Source organism: Haemorhous mexicanus, chromosome 20 (assembly GCF_027477595.1).
Source record: "Haemorhous mexicanus isolate bHaeMex1 chromosome 20, bHaeMex1.pri, whole genome shotgun sequence".
NCBI lineage: Eukaryota > Metazoa > Chordata > Aves > Passeriformes > Fringillidae > Haemorhous > Haemorhous mexicanus.
In genome coordinates this window covers 12,155,915-12,173,435 of record NC_082360.1, presented here as the reverse complement: position 1 = coordinate 12,173,435, position 17,521 = coordinate 12,155,915, and the positions used below count along the sequence as shown (strand labels likewise).

Genomic DNA, 17,521 nt, shown 5'->3' with positions numbered 1-17,521 from the left:
ACAGCTGAAATCTACACAACCTTGAATTTCTATGATACAAATAAAAGATGGTTATCAAAAATAGAACATAATCTTCCAAGTAGGGAACCCATTTCAGCCTAGACTTCAGTCTGGAGCCACACCCAGCTGAGAAATGTATAACTACAAAATAGGGAAGATGGTATAAGCTGAGTAATGTAGACATCCTCCTTCAGTTTTTCTTATCTGTGAAACAAAGAAAATAATTTCTCTCTTCATAGGATGCTGGGGGTATGAATACCTTGAAAAGTATAGGCTGCTTAATGTTGTGTTAATAGGAATTATAAACTTCCAGTATTTGCCCAAAGGTATTAAAATCTAAGCAGATTAAACAAAATATACATGTTATTCTTGATTTTAAGTGAGGATTCCTAAGACTAACCCACTCTACTGAAATTTTTCAGGAAATTATTCCTGAAAAAAAAAATTTTATTTAAATATTCTCCAGACCCTTATGGTAGCCCTCTACATACAGAACAACTACCCTTTGTATTGACATCACTGACATCTGCCTATTCAGCATGACTTTAACTCCTTCCTGCTTCTCTAACGTACAAATGCATAAATCTTTAAATCAGATTTTATTACAACTTCGGTACCTCATAGAAGCCATTTAGATGGGCCACTGGTATAACCCACTAGTGCATTTCCTGTGGCTTACCTGCTTAAATATTAGCCAGTTGAATTATATGTTCATTCCAAAGGCTGCTGCTAACTTCTGTTCCCTACAAAATCATTACCATATTTATCAATGCCTATCCTGACCTCCTGTCCTCCCTGCAAGGCCCCACAGTGACTTCCACTGTCCCATTTTGGCCTCCTCCATTTCAAATGAGACAATTTTTCCAGATCTGCTGCCTTTCTTATGGGTTTGCCAGTTTTCACCATTCTCTCATCTCCGTCTTGGAACTACTAGGATAATTCTGCGCTGTCTGTAGCTACAAGTGATGTTCCATACCAAATCTTGACTATTAATCATTCTCCAGTCCCCATTTAGCCTCAAAACAGCTATTCACTGCTGCTGCACAGTGAGTAACACTCATCACAAGTTATTAGCAGACCTCACTGACAGTAAATTCACACTGCAATTTTATGTATAGCAGATAACGATAACCAGTCTAAATTCTCTTATCTGGGTAAAGTGCTCTGTAGGGAAAGTTGTGACTATTTATTTGCTTGTTCTGTTTTATATCATGAAAAGTTGCAGAATCCCAACTTCACTTAGGAACAACTTACAATCATGAAAATTAATTTCAGCCCTGCAGCTGTGATGGCTTTGCAATATATTGAAGCTTTAGAAAAACATTAATGCTTGACAATTGCTTATAGTGAAGAAGTGTCCTTATATTGTTCTGTATAAAACCAAAAAAGTGACAGAGATAGATAAATAGTAATTAAGGGTCTAGTTCTGTCACCAGCTGGGCATCTGTGCTTATTTTTGCAGACTATAATGGAACTACCCTAATATATAAAGTTCTTACATGCACATGAACTGTATCTCAAGCTAGATGAGCACATGTAGCTGAATATAGTGAGAAAAGATCATCTGGCTCAGAGGTGTTATTTGACACGATCACTTGGGACAGTGCAGCTGCATAATAGGGTGTCACACATTGAGATATGTGAATTGCCACTTCAGTCACAATTTAAAATGCCACCTTTTTATTCCTATAATATACCTTGAGTTACACTTCTGACTGAACCACAAAAGGTATACTGCACTAATAGATTCTGATTTACATTTTAAAACGGCTACCACACTGCTTCCTCTGAAATAAACACTGCAAACCCGTACATGACTTTACTCTGTGACATCCAAAATTGAACAGTTTGCCCAAGAGGAGTGCATTTCCACTAGTGCTAATGGTCTGCGCCTGTGAGGAAGCTGAATTACTGAAATTCAACTCCACCTTTTTGTGCTTTTTCTTCTCTCCACAGAATTGCTTAGAAGGCAATCCGCAGACCCCTCCAGGTGGATTGCGAGCAGCGTCAAAAAAAGGCTCTTTCCCAAGAGATGAAGAGGAGCTGCGGCGTCCGCCGCGCGGGAGGGAGTGTGGGGGGGAGAGGGCTTGGGAATACAATGGTGGCGGTCGCGGCGTCGCCACGGCCACGACCGCTCGCGCGGCGCTCCGGGGCGGGCACGTAGCCCGCGCAGCCCTCAGCCGAGACAGCTCCCGAGGAGCGCTTGGGTCGCCGCCGAAGCCAATGCTCACGCAGACCGGGGAGATGCCGCGCGATTCCGCGGCCGGGTGCCCCGCCGTTCTTAGTGCGCTTGCTGAACCGAGTAACGGGGTTCCTGCCTGGGGCTGAGACGATGTCCTTATGAGGGAATAGTCCCTCAGACTGCTCGTCACTCGCTCTGACGGACCTGAACCGTCACCGCTATGATAAAAATTTCCGAAATTCACCTCCGGGGGCTCGACACTGAAACAGGAGCTAAGCAGTAGCGAAGGGACAGCGGAGACGACAAGCTGTCCCCCTGCCCAGCCAGCCTGTCCCCCTGCCCAGCCAGCCTCGTCCCCAAGTAACGGTGTGAGGCCACGAATGGCGGAAACAAAGCCCGAGCTCGCGGGCGGTCCCACGAGCCACCGGTGTGGCACTGTACGTGCCCTCGGGCCGGCGGCACTACGCGCCTAGGCGTGACCCGGCTGCCAGAGGGGAAGCCGGGGGCAGCGCTCTCTCGTAGCAGGCGGAGTGGGGCTCGGTGGCCAGCACCGCTCAGCGCCCGGACAGCGCTTGCAGGCCGGTGGCACTGAGGACATTGGGCGACCCATACGGCAAAGCGGGTTTCTCGACTAAGAGGTGCGCCCGCATGGCCCCATGAGCAAGGAGAAACGCACCCGGTGGGACGGCGCCCCGCCGACCCTCGTGGGGTGGTGCCAAGGGGTGCGAGAACAGTCGGCGTCGTGCCCACGTCCCCACCGGCGCCCAGCGTAGCCTCTGGGCAAGGGATGAGCCCGCGACTCTTACGCCGCGCTTTGCCCAAAGCCTGGGCGGCGCTCAGGCTCATCCGCTGGCCCGGAGAGCCCCACGCAGAGAAGCGCCCTCGCTCAGCCCAGCGCTCTGGGCTCGGCTCACCCGGCTCCGGACCCCCCACACCGCGCTCCCCGCGGCGTTCGTCCGCGTGCGCCAGGCAAGGACTCCGCAGCATCACGCACGACGGCTCCGCCTCAGTACCTGAGTCACGTCCCGCGTCTCGGAGCGGGGATGCCGGTGCTGGCGCCGGACCGCAGCCCGCTGTGCCCGTGTGTCCACGCAGAGCCGCCACAGCCCGTCTGCTCCCGGGCTGGGGAGCGCTCCCGCGCGGCGGGTCTGGGTCTGCTCGCCCCGCCCTGCCACACCGGGCGCGCCCTGGGTCCTATCGCCGCTGCGGCGACTCTCTCTCCGCTACAGGTTCTTCGGCGCACGGGCCTCGGCTGCGTGCAGCGCGGCTCCGCCGGCGCCGGCTCGGAGCGGGGCCCCGGGGCCTCACAAGGCAGCAGCACGAGCTTTGCGCTGCTTGCGTAGAGTGCAACGCAGGGCTGAATCCTGCCGGCATGAATGCTGCACTGGCTGTCCCGAGGGACAGGACCTGAGCAGGGGACTTCAACTTATGAACGGATTTCTGCGGTTGAGGTTTGTTCTCTGCTGCCGTTACTGTTTTCCCGGGAGCTATCCCAATTTCCTCATTGTCTCCTCCCATGAAAATTACGCTTAGGAGCTTCCTTGCCTAGTTGCTTTCTTCTTAGAAATTTGAGTGTGATATTGTGCATTCTGTAGACAGCAGTCAGGCTTCCCTCCTTATCCCTTACCAAGGGAGTAAATATTATACTACTCCCTGCAAATATGATTTCATAACATACTCCTCCTTTTACATCCGGATGGAATGAGCTTTCTGCATTCATCTCTTGTGACTCAACTGGGATTCATACAAACGTTTGATTGTAAAACTCTTGTGCTGATATTGCTATGTAGCATCTATGAAAGTTGTGGGATTCTTAAATGCACTACAGAAAGTAGCACTCCTATGGCTACCTGGGGCTTAGGAAATTCAGGAGTCGGTGGCTCCATTCTTTTGTGTGCTTCTAGCACACAATCCAATATATAGGGGAGGGACACCACACCTTAAATCCTGTGTTTGGTTTTCGCTCTGTCATGACAAGACAAACATTGAGAGGCTGGAACATGGCCAGAGAAGGGCAACGGAGCTACGGAAGGGTCTAGAGCACAAGTCTGTTGGACAGTAGCTGAGGGAGCTGGAGAGACTCAGCCTGGAGAAAGAAGGCTCAGGAGATCACTCTCTACAACTACCTGAAAGGAGATTGTACCAAGGTGAGCATCTATCTCTTGTCCCAGGTAACAAGTGATAGAACAAGAGGAAATGGCCTCAAGTTGTGCCAGGGGAGCTTTAGATTAGATATTAAGGAAAAATCTCGTCTCCAAACAGGTTGCCAAGCATAGGAATGGCATGTCCAGGGAAGTGATGGAGTCACCGTCCCTGGAGGTTAACAGCTGGACTCAATGATCTTGAAAAAAAAAAAAAAAATTCTAAATGACTATATGATTCTTATAAACCTATCTGGAGTTACACAGGGCTAGCATTCTAAGTAGGAGAGGACAGGTAGGATACAATATTGTCTTTTGAGAACTATGATATTGCACAGATTAGTAGCTTCCAATTTAAAACCTTCTTGCTGAAATCATGCAATACCAAGGCAGGAACTGAAACTCTTTTCTTGACTTAGAAGTTTTTTTCTTTTCCTTGTATATTATGTTTACATTGGCTATTGGTTCAGTTTTGCTGAAGTATAGTACCCGTTTGTACATGCTTAAGGATTCATCACATTGATGTGTGAGGATGAGCAAGGCCATGTGGTTTATTTTGAGTAGACAGCATACAGCAAATAAGACTGACACTGCTAATCTTAAAGAATAGTAAAATCAGTTTTTGTCCACTATTATCTGAATTTAGGCCATTCACTTGCAGACTAGGTGAATTCAGATTTCAACATCAATCCCCAAACTGACATTGTGTAGACTGTAATCTTTTTTACTCACCATTAAAGTTTGTCTGTTTGGGACACTACTGAATCACTGGAAGTTATCAATTACTCATTTAGGGAACTAACATGCATTTAACTACTTGACTAGGGGCTGATTGAAGGTACATTGGAGAAGATGGCAGCTAATTTGAAAGGGGGGGCAGGGGTGAGAAAGGGTTGAAAAGATAATGTGGTTGATAGGTTAGGCAATAGCTAATATAAGGGTGTAAAGAATGCCAGCAGTCAGAATGGTGTACGGATTTAGACATTCGCCTATTATGTGCTGATTCTGATGAGTGCTCTGAGGGGCCCACTGCACAGTATAAATTATGTTGGGACTTGCACTATAATTTTTGTGTGTTCAGATATAGAAAATCATTTTAAGCCGGGTTTCACCATTGTATTTTAAACCAGAGGTGATTCATATAAGTAAATGAACTAAATCTCTTTAATAATTGCAGTATTCTGTAGCTATAATTCGCTAAATGGAACTTGCTTTATTTCAAAAATCAAACTGTTAGTTCTGATTCTAATTTTCATTAATAGCTACTGGTGAAAATAAACCCCTTCTTTAACTGGCATGGGGCTGGACACACAATTGTCTTCTGATGACATAAGGAAAATTATATAAGAACTACTGATAATGCTTTATCTTCTCTAAATTAGTGTACTTCAGATATCATTTGGGTGCAGCATTCAAGTTTCTGGAAGGCAAAAGCAATTTATACGATCTAGAAAAACAGAAAAGTGACAGAACATTACAGGAAGTTTGCCTCATGACTTCCAGAGAAGCAAGTCATCTAGAGTGACTAAGGGAAAATCATGCTTTAGGCCTGCTGCATGTTACATCTTCCTCTGTCTCACCTAGACAGGGTAAAGCAGTTTAGTTGATGGACACAATTTTCAATAATCAAGTACCAAGCTTTTTAGAGTTTTTCACATGATGCAGTGGGAGTTCAGAGAGGGCAGGAAGTTTCTTCATATCCGTTAACGGCTGTGCTTGAGAGGGCCAAAGTGTGTCCTTCCTGATCTGCGCTAAGGAGAAATTGTTTAATAGTAAACGATTGGATAAACAAAATGTATAGGAAGACAAGTGAACGAGAAAGATCTGAGAGTATGGGACAAGTACTAGCTGTGTTTTGGGAGAAGGGGGTCTTACTAAACGAGACCGGGGCTGCAAAGGAGCGTGCCCGTGCTCACACGAAGCAGAAAAGAGGCTGCTGTGTGAGAGTAGTGAGGACGGAACGGGGAGAATGAGAGGAGAGAATACGCTGCCGGATTCCTGGAAGTGAATGCAATGCGAGGAACTGAGAAACAGGAGGGAGACAGACGGGGACTGGCGCTGCCTCCGTGAGCGGAGGCCGGAGCGGCAGCGGCCCCGGAGCGGCGGCGCCATGGAGACGGGCCCGCCCCCGGCGCGGCCTCGCCCGCCGCGGCCCGAGCGGCCTGCAGCCGGGAGCGGAGCGGAGCGGAGCTCCGTGCCGCCAGGAGGCCAGTCGCGACTGGGCTTTTCCATGGGAAGGCAGTGCGGTCGCACGGCATCCCGTTGTGCCTCAGGTTGTCCTTCGGAGCCCCCGATGAGTCGCCTGCGCACCTCGCGCCCTTTTCTCTCTCTGGGGACCCTCTGTCTTTCTTTTCTGCTTCCTTCCTGCTAAGTGCCCTCTCTTGTGCCGTCCCTGAGTCCAAAGCATTATCTTGCGCTCCTCTCTACTGCCTACATCTAACGGGTTTGACCTCGACCGTCTGCCTGCCATCTGCTCTTCTGCCTCAGAACATCTGACCCTCAGAGCCCTCCGTGGAATCCTTCTTTGTGGGTTCTGCTTCCTGCCAGCCAGTTCCCTTGGCAGTGTTGTCTTTTGCCGACACCCGATTGTCTTTTCCTCCCTCTGCGCACTTCAAATTTAGTTAATCTTTTTAACTGTGGTAGCTGCCTGGTCCATTTGGAACAACTGTAGCTGAAAGTGTGATACTGAAAGCAGATCTTTCAGTGTTGCATGTTATAGGCAGGGAGGCAGTACTGTTCATGAATATCCATAATAGTGACTTCTTAAAAAGTCATCTACTTCTCCTTACCCAAATGAAGAAGATATTGCTTACACTATCTGTGCACGGTCGTGTGATTTGAACATTGCCAACAAGAATCAGAATATGAAGAGCAAACACTATTTTAATTAACTTAGGGATAAATATGAAGTCTTGGCCAGCAGAATTGAAAGACCATCAGATCATTGTGTCCTTTAGCACGGTTTGTTCCTCGGTATACCTGGGAAGAGTAAAATCGAATTTTTTTATACTTCTCACATCCAACGATCAGTGACTCATTTTTCGATCCTAGAGAACTGGAGTTGTCTAGATTGTTTGTGAAGAAAAATGTCATTTAAATTATAACATCCTTTAGCATAGAGATACTGCATAGCATTTTCTGGTCTGAAAATCTCTCATGTAAAGAGATTAAAGAGCCACTATTTGAAAGGCATGCTTGTCTGATTTGTTCTCTGCATCCCTGTGGTTATTCAGAAGGGATTATCTGCAACCAGTGACACAGAATAATACTGTACAGTGAGAGAAGCTATATTTTCCCAAATCTCTGGAGAGAGCTGAACAGAAATTACTTTTTTTTTTTAAAGCATCCATACTGCTTAAAAATTATGGGTTTTTTTCTTCTACAGAATTTATAATCAGATAAGAGGCAAATATGGAGAATAAACAACAGGAAGAGGTGGATGTGAAGCAAGTAAAGGGTTTTGCATGTAAAAGCACAGGCTCTCTCTGTTGGTTATTTTCTTTTTAACTAAAAGCAGACAAATGGGATGCAGCAGTTAATATTGTTAATAAAAGAGAGGGCTGAACTGTGCCTTGACTCGTCACACATAACTCGAAGAAAAGGTAAATATGTGTGCAGCTAGCAGGGTGGAGGGAATAAACACATTTCTTGTTCTGTCTGCATATAATTCTTGTTCAATTTAATTACTGTCTTCAGAATAACAGTCTCTTTGGGATTATTCTCTGCTTAAAATGGCAATTGTTGTAAAATGCTGTAAACTGTGCTGGGTCCAACTACATTTATAATGTAGAGATGGCTGGGTAAGTTTTAAATAATTTTTTTTAGTTATTGTGGGTGATCTGGTCAAGACTCTGGAATTCATCAAAGATTACTAAATGATTGATGTTAATGTGGTGTGTATGCAAATTCATTTAAAGCCAGTTTAGGAGTTTCACATAGAGCATATCCTTTGGGATTGGAAGCAAGAATTTGAGTCTCTTAAATCCAGCAACTGCCTCTTTGCCAGGCTGAGCTGGATACTGATCACAGTACAGCAGTCATTCTTCTGATCTGCCTTGCCCTTAAGGGTTTGGGGTGAGCAAGGGAGGTGCAAAAATGTATGTCTAGACTACACTGAGACAGCACTTCAGATGGGCTTGGTTTGTATGCATGAGTGCTGGCTATAGGATTCAGAGTACTTCAGGTGACGTGTAAATTTAAAAGCAAAATCTAGCAGAATGTGAAAGTGAATATGCATTTAGCTGTTTGTTACTCTCCAGTTTTAGTTCAGAGTTTTGACTCTGTAGGTATTATATGATCAGTCTTATCTAATCAATTGCAACGGTCAGCTACACAAAACCCCTGTAATACAGAGTTGAATGTAAATAGAAGTTTGCAGAACAGCACGATATCAATATAGGTTTGTTTGGCTGTGTGACCGGCAACAGCAAACCTGTTAAGTCTTTAAGGGATTAATGTAGAGCTTTAAAGGTTCAGTGTATCATTAGAGAACTTACTGGTCTTGATAGCACTATCAGCTCCTCAGATTCGTTTGAAATCCTGGCGTTACTGGTATTCTTTCACTGGATTGCAGAGAAGCTTTTTTGTTGATAGCAATTAAAAATATTGGGAGAGGAGGGGAAAAGAGACAGAGCTACTTCTATTTTCAAATGTATCTAAAAGATCAGATTTCTGCTGGTCAGCCCCTGTTTTGCAAATTTTTTCTTATGTAACAGAAAATTTTGAGTGGAGGAGGAACTCAGTTACACTTAAGTGGAAGTCTTGCACTACTTTTTAGAAGATCCTCTATATTCTGTATGCAACTAACCTTTTGAAGGATTTTTTTGGGAAATAACATATACTGTTATAATTGATTTCCACTAACTCATGGGGAAAGATGTTATGGTGCCTGTTTCTTTAGGAAATTACAGCATCCTCTATTAATAGCTACATGTTATTGTTAAAAAAGTTTTTTATGTGGATCCCTCATGCTTTTTAATGTAAATTTATTTTTGTTAGCTCTAAGAATAGTCACATAGGTCGTGTGCATGAGGATTATGTGAACCTGAAACTTCACATGGAGTAAAAGATTCAAGAACTGGCAGAGGCTGATGACAGAAATTGGTGTAAGAATGTTGGACAAGCAATGTTGTGTTGCTGTAGTGACATCTAGCAGTCATTTTTTCAGTGGTTTTTTTTTTTTTTTTTTAATTAGCATGTTCTGGTTTAGCATTGCTATAGTTGTATAAGCTTTTTTTTTTTTTTTTTGGTCTATTGTTTTATTTCTCTAAAAATTGATTACATTTGTAATTACAGTTTTTGAGAATTATGCCTTGCTTGTGCAGTAGCTGTTGCTTTGCTTGTTTGACAGGTACCCCTTGTAAGGAATTGCTTAGAATATGTTTAGGAATGTGAGAGTGTGTAACATTATTTTATGTAGTAAGCACACTGCTAAATTTGTTAAGCTTGAAACTATAGGAAATGTCAGCATCTAGAAAGCAGAGGTAGCCTTAGGCAAGATGAATAAATGTACATTGTTTTTCATACTCCTAATTACAAGGTGCTTCCCCCCTCCCCCCTTCTCCTTCTTATATTCCTATATTTCACCACAAAAGGATCATCTTACTAACAGTGAAATATTATCATCAACTGTGATACCCTAGGGAGGCATTATACCACCTCTTTCTATATAACAAACTTAAAAGCAAAACAAAACTTTCCTTCTTTGTCTTTGTATAAATATATCTGATATTGGAATTCCTTTTACTAATTTACATATGAATGTGTTTACTTTTTAGAACTGGAACACCTAATTTTTGTTATGGCAACCAAACCAATCTATAATATAAATGGAAGTGGTACTGTTAAGCAATTGTGTCTTCCACCCAATACCTGCCAATCCAAGTTTCGCTGCCCTCAGTATAGTAGTCCTGCTAAAATAATGAATCTTCATCCAGGACTCTTTTTCTCATGGGCTTCCCAAAGACAGTTTATGAACCTACCCGAAGAAGTGTGAGAACTGGAAGAATATTTGATAACTGGCTTGGAAGTTATGGTGCATTCTGTGGTTGAGCTGTAATGTTAAAGCTGGTTAGCTGCTGTCCACAAGCATAAGGCCAATCATCTAATACACACAATTTCTCTTACCACACTGGAGAAGAAAAAGTTACCTCAATTTTTTCTGCTTACAACTAAAGAAGCACATCTTCCATCCTTGCCACTGGATCTCCTGCAGTTATTCCCCCTAATCTAACATGATTTTGTATCAATTAGACAAAATCCCTTGCGATCTCATTCTCTTGTTTTCAGTTGTATTTTATCAATTTAATTCATCGAAGTAGTTTCTCTCAAACACTTTTTAAAATACTTTATCAGTTTAGCCACTGGATGGCAGCTCACTGCAACCATTTAGTTTTCTGCAAAATCCATGGCTTCTTTATGAACAGTTTCTCATGTACTTATAAGACATAGGTGTTGTGAGGCAAGAATTTCACATTTGTTCATATTTTTACTGCGGTATCTTTACTGTTGTCTTTAATTTTCATGTTTTGGAGTAACTTGCAATGTTACTTCGGGAGAATTTCATGGTAAATGTACATTCTGTAGTACTGTTCTTACTTGAGTTTGAAATGTAGAGTCTTCTAACAACAGGTGATTTTTTTCCCCCCCAAGAATGACAAACAATATGACTGGTTTTGTTTTTTTCTTTAAAATTAAAATTCAATGGCTATAAGGGGAGCAGGTGGGGAGGGAGGGAAGAAGTTCCATAGCAAGTTTTAAAAAAAAGGAGAAATTTAAAAATACCCATAACTTTAAGCACTGGGGAGATATAGCACCTTTCTGCTCCTCTAGAAGTCAAAAATGAAGTTCAGTTATTTCTTTAATGCATAGTATTTGACATATTACAGATGCTCAGATGGCTGTAAAGGAATTGAACTGTAATATCTGAAAGATGGTGGGGGGTTTGTAAAACAAGTGATTTTTTCTCTCCTCTCTCCCCAGTGGTTATGAAATCTGATCTTATTTTGCAAAAGATACTGTTTGGCTGATTTGTTCATTTAAGTTCCCCTTTGCTGTACAAGTCCTGTTAGGGGATCTACTGTAGACCAGTTTATAGGTTTCATTCAGCACAGTCCGATTCTTATTAGAATGAAGAAAGATTATGTGATGATTAAACTCTTCATACAGTGTTTGAAAGGTTTGAGACAATCCAGTGTTTCCATCAGTACCATTGTTCTAGTGTTACCTATATGTTGCTCCCTTTGTAGGTAGTGCTTGCTGAATTTGATGTGGGAATTAAAAAAGAGAGAATGTGAGTTTCACAAGCAGACAGTTGAAAAGGGTTAACTTAGTTCTGTCCCATGAAGTTAAGGTAACTTATTTTAAGCTGTTACCCTTTACTCACAGAATGAATGAGTGTATTATAATCTAAAGTCATTCCTGTGTGAAACATGTGAAAAGATGACTGTTGTTTTTGCTGTTTTCTTCCACCTATGTGGTGAACTAGGATAGCAGGAAGCATGGGTATTTGTGGTATGCATATTGATCGTGACTGTTTTTTACCCTATGCAACCAAGAACTGTGTATAGGTATTTGAAAGACCTCTGTCATCCTTCCAAGGCTAGTAATGAGGAATTCACCCTTCAAAAATCTCAGTATATGCAGTGTTCACTAATCATCATCCAGCATTACTTGGATTGTTCTCTGATGTCCATGTCCATTTGCTTCAGTGGTATTGTAATTGAAACCTTAATAATTTGGCAAATTGAGTTATATAGGTAGAGGGGAAAAAACCCTCACTTGATACCATTGAGAAAAGCAGGCAAGCTTTCAGGAAGAGGGCTGGTAGGAGTTTGCTATATTTTTCCAGCTGTGTAATAAAATTAATTATTTTTGCCTATAAACTTTACCTTTAGGGCAGCAAAATTTGCCTGGCCATTAGTGGTATCCATGGATTCCTGCATCTTGAATGTTGCACAACTGGACTTTAGCTTCTGGTTTGGTTTACTTGTCTTGGATGTTCTTTAAAGGACACTGCTGTAATAATGGATCTAAAACCACTTTGTCCTATTGCAGTCTTGACTATAAAGATTGCACGACCAACTGCTGTTCACTCAGCAAGAACAAAAGAACCACAACTGCATGTATACTTATTAAATGTAAATGTTCCTTACTCTGTGTCATGCAGTTTAAACTCTTGTGGCACTTCAGAAGAAACCTTTGATCTTTGCAATTTTCTGACTTGAATTCTTGATTAGAGATTTCTAATACTGTTTCTAATACTTGCACCTTCTCCATCTTTCTACACTGTGTTTTCAAGGTCTGTAAATGCAGCAGCCTTTTAGCCTAGAAAGTTTACCCTGACAGTGCAGCAATTTTAATTCCTAACTCTTTTGTATCTCATTCCTGATATCAGCAAAACAGAAACATGCTCTGGATGGAAGTACTGAGAGTAGTATTGATATTGAAGGGCAGTTTATGCCTCTTGACCTGAGGTGACCTCCAAAGCTGATTCTAAATACCCATACAGATGGACCCTCAGAGACTATTAAGCTCTATGCAATTAAAATGCTTTTGTTCAGTAAAATGTTGAGACCAGAATGGAACAAAATAAAATAGATAATTTAAAAATTATCTTTTTAGATAACATAGACTAGATTAGTTATAGATTAGATATATAATATAGATATATAGATATAGAGATACATAGATATTTAGATATATAGAGAGATAATATAGATTAGATTAATTATATATTAGATTATTATAGATAAAGTAGATAGATAAAATAGAACAAGGAAAGAAGATGAGGACAATAAACAAAGCTGGATTAAACTAAAACCAGACACAAACAAACAAACAAAAAATGTCCACAAAACATTCTTAGTATTTATTCTGCTTAAATCAACAGCTTTGCTCTGTGTATCATAGGTCGAAACAACAACTGTCTCTGGCAGCTGAGTGAGAATGGATTCTGAAACAGAGTAAAATGCAAGCAGAACTTAACTGGCAGCGGCTCTGTGAGAATGCTGAATGTAATTGTTATCAGAAGTCAGAGGATCCAACTCACAGCCTATCTTCATCTACAGCGGAGGTGAGAATTTCAAATTAACACTGTTTAAGAATCATCTATTGCATAGAGAGCTATGGAATCTTCTCACCATGGTGTTTCTCAAGGAAATATGTCTAGCTTTCTTTCAAAAATCTGTAAAACAGTATTTCTGTATTGTGTACAGCAGTTCATCACATGTATTTTATCAGAAATCAGATTAATTTTCATGAACAATCTCTAATAGTTGCCTTTTCTCCCTTTCCATAAAAACAAGTTGGCTTGAGAGCTGTTTTTCCTTTGCCATTGTAGCAAAAGAAGAAAGATTTCTCTTAGAGCAGCCCGAGGGCAGAAAGAATTTCAGATCACAGTACCACTTGAATTCTATCAAGGGAACAATATTAGTCCTGAAAAGCTCTTGGGTATTTTTGTGTGGAAAAAAACCCTATTTTCTGTAGTGTTAAAACTTCAACTTCGGAAAAATTAAATACATGTTTATTGTTTAGAGACTATTAGACAATGGTTTAACAATTCTCAATGGCCACTTGTGCTGAACTCACAGGTATGGAGGAAACATTGTTTCTGAAGTTCAGAATACTGGCATTTACTCTAGCGTTTTATTTTATCATTGTCTTTCCAAAATTATTCATAGGCATCAATAGCTGTAGCATGTGAACACATGAGAGAGACAAATCATAATTTTTGATTTTACATGAAGAACATAAGAAAATGATGCTAAATTATTTGTCTGGTAGGGCAGTTTTTGACAGAGACAAAAAGAATATGCTTAAGTCCCTGTGCTATGTTTTAAAGTATCCTTGATTTCCTTCTTTTTAACTTCCCTTTTCCTTTCCCTTTCCCTTCCTTACCTTTCCTTTTCTTTTATCCTGTTGTTCTTGAGCTACTGACATCCTCTGGCTCCTCTCTATTCCTTCCATCCCAGGTTCAAGCTGATCTACAGAAAACAGACTACAGGTTGCATGAAGTGAAGTGTGTTCTTTCTGCTTTGACTGTTGAGAGAGAACAGACAATACAAGCATCGTTTAATCACAGTATTTCACCTGAAGGGGAGAAGCAGGTTAGACAACACTTACTGTAGACATGGACGAATTCATTCTAAGAAACAATATCCCAACTTTTTATGTTTGCCTGGGGTTAGGTTTTTGTTTAGTTTTGGTTTAGTTAGATTGTATGTTTGGTTGATTGGTTGGTTTTTGGTTTTTTCCCCGGGAATTTTCTTCCCATTTGTTGTCAGGGAGACGGTGAATGGACAGCGATCCAGAGACAAAAGACGTGGCCTTGGCATTGTAATGGTTCTGGGGGAGTGGGAGAAGCAGGGGGAGGCGGCAGAGTTATTCTGGCAGTTTCTTAGCTGGGGGTGGGCAGTCATTGCCCTGTTGGGAGCAGAGACGGTCGTGTGGTTTTTATTCGCCTTGGACCTCTCCTGCGCAGCGGTTTTTCAGCACTGCCGTGGAGCTCCGCCTGCTGCCGGCTTCTGAGTCTGCTGCTTGCAAGAGAGAAAGGGAGTCCCGGCGGCTCCATTGACTGGGACTTCGCGGGCTGCCGGCGCCGAGAGAGACCAGCACAGTCCCCGTGGGTGCCTGGGGAAGCCATTCCCTCCGTCCCCCTCCCGGAACCGCCGCTTGGAGGGCCCCCTGAAGCTGGGAGCAGCACGTCGGCCGGACCTCCTCTCCGTTCGGTAGTGGGACATCACAGTAAAGCCCTGCCTCCCTTCCCAGCGTGTCCCGGCTGCCGTTAGCGATGCCGAAGACCGATAACTGCTGGCGTGGGTGCCTGGAGGAGTCAACCCTTCTTCCCTCCCTCTCATCTGAGCTGCCATCACCACCGGGGAGGTCCCGATCTTGCAGCTGAAGCCGCGGCAGTCTCCGCAGCCTACAGCGCCCCTTGTCGGTTGTCGTCGTAACTACACCAAAGGGGAAATGCTTCATGGGCGAGCAAAGGCTGTTAGTGGGGTTCTTCTTATCCTTGCTGTTGTTGCTCATTTTGTGTTGTTATATATATACAAAAAACATATATATATATAGTATACATATATATATATGTTTTATGTATATATACATCTAGTGTAGTAAAGAACTGTTATTCTTGTTTCTATATCTTTGCATGGGAGCCCTGTAATTTCGAATTCATAATAATTTGGAGGGAGGAGGCGATCTTACAATTTCAGCAACATTCCCGTCTTCCTTGGGAAATATCTCTCTTTTAAACTAAAACAATGTTATTGTCAGCAGATGATCTCCAATGACATTTTCAAGAATTGGACAGGTCAGAAAGGGAACTGCTTTTGAGCCCATAAGTTCCTTAAGGGGAGGGTTTACCTGCACATGGAAGAGAGATAAACCACACCTGCAGAACAACAGTTATAAAACAGAGCTAGCTCTGGTGCCATGGTCCTCTCCATGTGCACCTCCTCCTATGATGTTCTCAGTACAGCACTTCTTTCCCAGGCAAATCCTCAATAAACACATTTATTCTCCTTCTATGGTACTTTTCACCTACATATGTTCATGGGTTGAAAGTATTAGAATCTCTGTGTGTGGTGGGGTGGAGAGTATGTGTTGCTTATTAATGAAGGGTTCTTTTTGTCTTGTACTTTTATTTTCCAGATATTTCAGTATGACAATATAGGTCCTCTGTGTAAATATATCCCTGCTTTGGAAATAAAAAAGCTGCAAGAACAGAATGCCAGCCTTCGGGCTGCTATTGCACAAATGAGGAAAGAAATGGAGAGTCTTGATGAGCAGATGTTGTCTTCTCTTCCTCAAACAGACGACAGACAACTTGCAGAACAAGGTGAAACTCTTGACAAAGAACTTTAAATTCAGTTACGGAAGTTTAGGAGTCATGGTCATAATCTATGAAGGCTCCCCAATCCATGAGTGTGTAAAAATTGTTCTTTGATTGCACCGTACACAAGAACACAGTAGTCTGATATTCTGTTTACAAGTTACTACAAAACAGTTATGAGTGAAAAGAAATACACACACACGCTATTAGTCACTACAAAATTACCACTAGAAAAGCAATCATGTATATATTTTGCAAGAGTAAAGCAATTATATGTATATTACGGAATTCCTGATAGTGAAGCCAGTATGTAAAAATCACAGAATGGCTTGGATTGGAAGGGATCTTTAAAGATCTCCTAGACCAAACCCCTCTGCCATGGGGGTTTACAGTCCATTTACAGTATATCTACTGAAGTGGTGTACAAAAGGAGGTTCAGGGGGAACTTACCACTACCTACAACTACCTGAAAGGGAGTTGTCGTGAGGTGGGGATCAGCCTCTATTTCCTAGTAATAAGCAATAGGATAACAGAAATAACCTCAAGTTGTGCCAGAGGAGGTTTAGATTGGATATTTTAAAATTAAATAAGAAAAATTATTAAATATTCAATAGTTAAATATTAAAATTTTCTTTTTGAAAAGGCTTATTCAAGCATTGGCACAGGCTGCCCAGGGAAATGGTTGAGTCACCATCCCTGGAGGCATTTAAAAGGCGTGTATATGTGTGTGGACATTTGAAGACATGGTTTAGTGGAGGACTTTGCAGTGTTAGGTCACTGATTTCATTTGATAATTTTAAAGGTCTTTTCCAACCTAAGTCTATGGTTTTATGATCCTGTAACTAGACAAACTAGACATTTATATGCATGAGACAGTGTTCTGAAGGAGCTCTTGCTATGAAAGCCTAAACTCTCTATAAATACATATACATTCCTATTATACTCCTCTTTTAGGTTCATTGAGCACAAACAAAAATTCAGCTGGAACCACACTGAGCAACATCAAAGTCAGTTCAACTAAGTTGGATTGTTTAGTAAACCCGGACACAGAAGAGGTATGTTGAGGTTTAAACTACCTAAAAATATCTGTATGTATGTGCGTGTGTGTAATTAAATACCTAGTGTATTATTTTTGTTTGAGTAAATATTATAAACTGAAGTAATATGTCCTTATGTGATTGGTCAGATGAGAGCCAGCAAAGATTTTTTTAGCCAAACTTACTCTTATTCTTTCTAGGCAATAGATTTTGACTAGTCATCTCTTGGCACAAGTCATTTCTGATCTTGCAAGCTGGTCTTGATTTTTTTTTCCTACTTGCAAATGCTTAAACTACTGTGTATCACTGCTTCAGGTTTTCCATT

General features: G+C 42.0%; 2 protein-coding genes across 10 annotated transcripts in view; one reads left to right on the top strand and one right to left on the bottom strand.

Moving 5' to 3' along the window:
• SLC16A3 (solute carrier family 16 member 3) overlaps nucleotides 1–17,521 on the bottom strand; it is a 44,769-nt gene that overhangs the window by 9,001 nt on the left and 18,247 nt on the right. For 2 of the 4 annotated variants that reach the window (XM_059864167.1, XM_059864170.1), the window contains exon 2: nucleotides 14,221–14,361. The gene's annotated coding sequence lies outside the window, so the exon portion shown is untranslated. Of the gene's footprint in view, nucleotides 1–3,195; nucleotides 3,343–14,220; nucleotides 14,362–14,445; nucleotides 14,805–17,521 lie in introns of those variants that run through there. The other 2 variants (XM_059864171.1, XM_059864169.1) reach the window with 2 other exon arrangements.
• The window catches only part of CCDC57 (coiled-coil domain containing 57), a 28,842-nt gene continuing 14,755 nt past the window's right edge, over nucleotides 3,435–17,521 (top strand). Inside the window, exons 1-6 of one of the 6 annotated variants that reach the window (XM_059864166.1) lie at nucleotides 3,435–3,633; nucleotides 4,161–4,329; nucleotides 13,234–13,396; nucleotides 14,295–14,429; nucleotides 15,979–16,165; nucleotides 17,114–17,214. In XM_059864166.1, the coding sequence (XP_059720149.1) occupies nucleotides 13,292–13,396; nucleotides 14,295–14,429; nucleotides 15,979–16,165; nucleotides 17,114–17,214 (528 nt within the window). In that variant the 5' untranslated portion in view covers nucleotides 3,435–3,633; nucleotides 4,161–4,329; nucleotides 13,234–13,291. Of the gene's footprint in view, nucleotides 3,634–4,160; nucleotides 4,330–6,459; nucleotides 6,597–13,233; nucleotides 13,397–14,294; nucleotides 14,430–15,176; nucleotides 15,316–15,978; nucleotides 16,166–17,113; nucleotides 17,215–17,521 lie in introns of those variants that run through there. The other 5 variants (XM_059864161.1, XM_059864162.1, XM_059864164.1 and 2 more) reach the window with 5 other exon arrangements.